Source organism: Rhinoderma darwinii, chromosome 2, assembly GCF_050947455.1.
Source record: "Rhinoderma darwinii isolate aRhiDar2 chromosome 2, aRhiDar2.hap1, whole genome shotgun sequence".
Taxonomy (NCBI): Eukaryota; Metazoa; Chordata; class Amphibia; order Anura; family Rhinodermatidae; genus Rhinoderma; species Rhinoderma darwinii.
In genome coordinates, this window is record NC_134688.1 from 80,486,884 (window position 1) to 80,492,883 (window position 6,000).

The 6,000-nt window shown below is 42.3% G+C and overlaps 1 protein-coding gene across 1 annotated transcript in view; it reads right to left on the minus strand.

Annotated features, from left to right (window-relative positions):
* Positions 1-2,553, minus strand: part of LOC142740660 (aquaporin-2-like) — a 40,927-nt gene extending 38,374 nt beyond the window's left edge. The window contains exon 1 of the mRNA XM_075850071.1: positions 2,194-2,553. Coding sequence (XP_075706186.1) covers positions 2,194-2,553 — 360 coding nt within the window. The remainder of the gene's footprint in view (positions 1-2,193) is intronic.
* Positions 2,554-6,000: the final 3,447 nt, after the last annotated feature.

Sequence of the window (6,000 nt, forward strand, 5' to 3'; positions counted from 1 at the left end):
TAAAAAAATATTCAAAGTACTGTACTGTAAAAAAAATAAACAAAATTGGTATTGTCGTAGTTTTTTCTTTATAAAAGTGGTAAAACTATATACTACTAATAAAAACTACATAAATTTCGAATCGCCGTAATCGTATTGACCAGCAGAATAAAGTTAAATTGTAAATTTTACTGCACGGTGAAAGATATAAAAACAAAATCCCAACAAATTGTGCTTTTTCGCAGTTTTTTCCAATTCCATTCCACAAATATTTTTTTTCTGTTTTCCAGTACATTATACAGTATTTTAAATAGTGCCAATAGAAACTACAACTCCACCCGCAAAAAAAGAAGCCTTCAGAACACCACTCCATTGACGGAAAAAATTTAAACGTTATGGCTCTTGGAAGGCAGGGATGTATGGAGCCCAGAATGAACATGAATGAATTCCTATGTATACTGGCATGTATTAGAATATTTATATTTAGGTTTCATTCTCCCACATTTTATTTCAACATTTAACAAAAGGTTTTTTTTTTCAGCCTCTGCAGCAATATAACGTTTAATTGAGTTTTCTGTGAGATATAATCAGATGGCGCTCTTTGCAATGTTTATTTTCCATCTTTTATAGTGAACCTTTTTTTTATTATTTGTTCTTAGTTCAACAATATTTTCACAGACATTAAGTTACGAAGCAAAAGCAAATCACATTATTTCTAACCTCCAGACACATATCAGAGGAAAGATACAGTCTCAGTTTATTAACTAGGCTAAAAATATATTTGTCATCTTTTTGTAACAGTGTTCAGTATTTTATCACTCTAAACAAAGGTTTACAACTGAAGATTAAAACTCACCACTATTTTCTACTGGGAAATTTATGTTTAAATTGCTCAATTAGGGTATGTTCACGCATAGGAATTTTGCAGGATTCCGCCGCAATATTCCGCCTCCCATTAATTTCAATGGGAGTAAGAAAAAAAGCGTCCTGCTCGGTCTTCAGGTGGATTCCGCCTGAATCTCCCATTGTCAATGGGAGGGAGGAATCTTCCTGCCGTTAGCAGGAATAGTTCCGCGGTGGGTTTTGAAGCGGGACCCGCCACATAAAATCCGCCGTGTGAACTAGCCCTTACATTGTCAACCAGACTTTCAAAACAAAATTGTTGAAAAAAAAAAAAGGTTCCTACTATGGGCCATATTTCCCACCTATAAGACAATTAAGACTGAAATAGGGATCTGAATTAAAGCATTTCCGCCTCCACTGTCTTATGAAATGGAAATATGGCCTCTTAATAGAAAATTCCTTGTCGGCAAAATAGCTGCAAAGCAAATTTTCTCCAATGCACTTCTTATAGATATGGCCAGCCAACTGTTATGTTTGACTAAATATACGCTAACAAAATATATGGCCCCATGATGCCATACCTACAACATATACACCTGGAACCTAACTGGGGATTATAATTATTCTAAATAAGGCACAAATAAGTAGGCATGTTAGGTTATCTTCCTGATATAAACTATGTTGGTCCTCAGTTGCTAATCTTTGGACTGTGGTTAAACAGAGTTTTGTATGTTTCCATATATCTCATCCATACAGGTTGTTCTAGATATACTATAGATCTATTTATGTATCTTGTCCATGAGCAGCCTTTATAGAAGGCCCACATATACACAAATAATAGTACCAATGCCTATGCAGATGATCAGGGACCAAAATAAGATAGTGTATATAATAGTAAGTCAGTCACAAGTACACTCCTTAAAATGCACTACCCCGGTACCCAATCTTGGGGCCTGTGGCTGTATGTTTTTTTTTTACGTTTACATATATTTAATCTATACAGGTTGTTCTAGATGTAGAATACATCCATATTAATCTATGTATGTATCTGGTTTCTCTAAAGATGAGCCATATACAGTATACACAAGCATTAGCGCCTCATGCAGACACTCTAAGAATATGTTTTGGCAGAGTTATTAGTAATTTAGTATATTAGACAAGTTCTGGTAATGTCATCTTATTTACAAAAAATAATATAGCCCTTATAAAAGAGAAAAAATACCTTGAGGTTTACCCGAAAAAGATTAGATAATGATAATGGCAACATTATATGATATTTTTTACGCCTTTAGAAAGCCAAGTTATGTTTGATGATGCGATAGTTATCTAAACTTGGTCTTCCTGATGGTTCCTATTAACATAAAAACTTACCATATTGACTCCAAAGCTACCGTGAACTTCTTCAGGCGTAAACTCATACAATAAAGCTGCTCCAACGACGGCTCCCAAAAGTTGGGCACAAACATAGCAAACAGCACGGAAAAGGGAGATTTGTGATGATATCAGGAAAGCCACAGTCACAGCTGGATTGAGATGGGCACCACTAACATGCCCCATGGTTTGGACAAGTGTTCCTATGCCCAGTCCAAAAGTGAAGGCAATCTGCAGAACTGTTGGAAGTGCTGACTGCCAATTCATTGCAGAACCCAGGCCAAAAAAGACAAATATCAAAGTACCAATAAGTTCTGCAGCAAATGCCCTTGTGAAGGGCCCAGTGCACATCTCCTTCATCGTGAATGGTTAATGTACAAACGGGGAAGATAACCTGGTTGTTCCTTGTTTCAAATGTTTGTCTTCTTGTGATCTCAATAAATGATATGTGCATGAACCCTGCACAAATTATATACAAGGCAGGAAGATTGCAGTGTTTCAAGGGGTGGCACCCAGCTCTCAGAAGATGATAGCTCCCATCTTTAGCAGGCAGAAAAGTTTCCAGCTCCAGGTTGCAGTAGTCACTCCTCCTATATCTATATAGATGTAATAATTCACCTGTTGCTCTGCTAGATAAAGAAATGTGTACATGCATCCAAGTGATTTAGCTACATCCTCTTCATGAACTATTCTGCGATGACTGTATGCTTAAACTGAAGCCCAGAAACAGGTTTCTCAGTATATGACATATACAAATAGAGTAAATTTTATTTATGATTGATTCATGTGAACCGTTAATATTACATTGTATAAGTATGAGACACAAGCTGAGCGAGAGCACCAGCATGAAACTGACATCATATCAGAACATGGATCTACTGACTATTAAATGCCTAGTAAATAATGAGTACTTCATTGCACCGTCCATTTGGATATTCTCATACGGTCTGTATTTAGGTATTGGTTTATTAATGCAAGACAGTTCAATACCGTACACCTAATAAATTCTTCAATCAACAATTACTCTCGCCAGGTTCCATGTTGGTTTATCAGTAAGCACAAATACCATACAATTTGCACAATAACTATGTTGGTTCAATTATAAAGCTTTTTGGCCAGCAAAAATAACATTATCACATGATCAATAGACCAGCTGGGACTACATGTCCACTAGACCACCAGGTATCGTCAGGTCACTGGGCCACCATGGTCAGGTTGCAGATCCCACAGTAAGTATTGAACACTGGCTGTATTTATGACATCCAGATGCTGTATGCGTAATGTACCACTGTGCAGACACTTGGACCCTAGCAGTACCACAGTACTCATGGTTGAAATGTCAACTCTTCCATGTTCCACTAGACACAAAAAGCTAAATGTGAGTTGGGGAGGTGGGGTTATTTGATAATGCTGATGTTGTGGGCAGTACTGTGTCTCTGTCCATATATGGACAATGACATAAGGGGCAACTCCTGAAACGGAATCCCTGTCCACATCGTTGCCAGCGCGGTAGCCGGGGATTTGGCTCCAGGAGAAGCCCCTGATGTCACTGTCCATAAATGGTAAAGTCAGGGAAAGTCAGGGGCTTTTTCGGGGGGTGGAATCCCCGGTCACAGCGTCAGGAGTTGTGTAGCGGGTGTTGTGGCACTACCTATAAGGGGCTGAGTGGCACTGTGTACAGGGGGCTGTGTGGCAATATCTACAGGGGGCATATGTGAGTGGCGGGCTGATGGTCATTTTAATGACAGTGGCGGGCTGATGGTCATTTTACTGTGAGTGGGGGGCTGATGGTCATTTCACTGTGAGTGGTGGGCTGATGGTTATTTACCTCTGATCTCCAATTGAAATTAATAGGAGTCAGAAAATACATGTGATGCTGTCTACAAGGGGGAGGTGGGGGCTGTATGACACTGTCTACAAGGAGGTGGGGGCTGAATGGCACTGTCTATGGGGGGAAGGTGGGGGCTTTATGGCACGGTCTACAAGGGGAGGTGGGGGGCTGTATGGAACTGTCTACACGGGGAGGTGGGGGGCTATATGGTACTGTCTACAAAGGGGAGGTGGGGGCTGTATGACACTGTCCACAAGGGGGAGGTGGGGGCGCTATGTACAAGAGGAAGGTGGGGGCTGTATGGTACTGTCTACAATGGGGAGGATGGAGGGCTGTATGGCCCTGTCTACAATGGGGAGGCGGGGGCTTGATGGCACTGTCTACAAGGGGGAGGTGGGGGCTGTAGGGCACTGTGTAAAAGGGGGAGGTGGGGCACTGTCTACAAGGGGGAGGTGGGGGCTGTATGGCACTGTCTACAAGGGGGAGGTGGGGGCTGTATGGCAAAGTCTACAAGGTGGAAGTGGGGGCACTGTCTACAACGGGGAGGTGGGGGACTGCATGGCACTGTCTACAAGGGGGAAGATGGGGGATTATAGCACTGTCTACAAGGAGGAGGTGGGGGATTATGGCAATGTCTACAAGGAGGCTGTATGGCACAATCTACAGGGGGGCGCTATCTACAAGGGGAGCTGTGTGTGGCAGCCAGGGGAGCAGGGGATTATACTGTGTGGCGGCCACTAAGTGGACATTATACTGTGTAGGGACACTACAAAGTGGGCAATATACTGTGTGTGGCACTTACTTAGGGGGCATAATACTGTTTGGGCACAATTAGAGGAAAAAAATACTGTGTCCTTGAAGGGGTTATAATATATTATATTATTATTATACTGTATGGGGGACACTAAAGGGGCATCATACTGTGTGGGGGCACTATACAGGGCATTATACAGTGGGGGGCGCCGAAAGATAACTTTGCACGGGACACCATCTAAGGCCGGCCCTGACTGTGACATATTATTCATAAAAGGAAACTTTGGCTAAAACCAGTATTTCACATGTGAATTGTTACCTGGAATCGTGATGTCTGGCTTTTTGCATAATAAGATATCAGCTGGAATTTTCCTCGGTCATCTTATAGCAATAACCCATCTATACATTAGATGACAACCTACAGGAAGAAGAAGCTATGACCAAAAAAGCAAATCTTTTTATTGTCCCACAGTACAGACACCAGATACATTTCAGCTCTAAGTGAGCCTTTTTCATATCAACTTAGGGCACATAACATGTATGAGCCAGGCGGCACCACGGAGCATGAGGTCGCCCCGGTGCGAGCGACATCTACATTCATCCTCAGTACGCAGATAGAATTGAATACTATAGGCTGCAGCCTATAAGAAGCTGGGAAGAATCCCTGCTGGCCGGTGTGATGAAGTCACTGTATTACTCTGGCCTGCACAAGGGTTGCGCCCGGAGGCTGTGAAGCTATCGATCTGTTGCGGGAACGGTGTAAGGTAAATACTATATACAAGGGGGTTGACTGTGTGGAACTATATACAAGGGAGCAGGGCTGTGTGGCACTATATACAAAGAAGGGGGACTGTCTAGCAATATATACAAGGGACGGGGGCTGTGTGGCACTATATACAAGTGGGGCTGTGTGCCACTATATACCAGTGGGGGCTGTGTGGAACTATATACAAGGGGGGCTGTGTAGCACTATATACAAGGGGGCTGTGTAGCACCATATAAAAGGGGGGATGTGTGGCACTAGCTACTGGGGGGGCTGTATGGCAATATATACAAGGGGGAGGGCTGTGTGTGGCACTATCAACAGGGGATGCTGTGGCACTATATAAAGGGGGCACAAAGAAGGCATTATTACTGTGGGGGTACGGTTACTGATGGGGCCCTTTTATTGTGTCGAGCAGTAAGGGATCATTATTACCATGTTGGTTGCTGGAAAAGCGAGA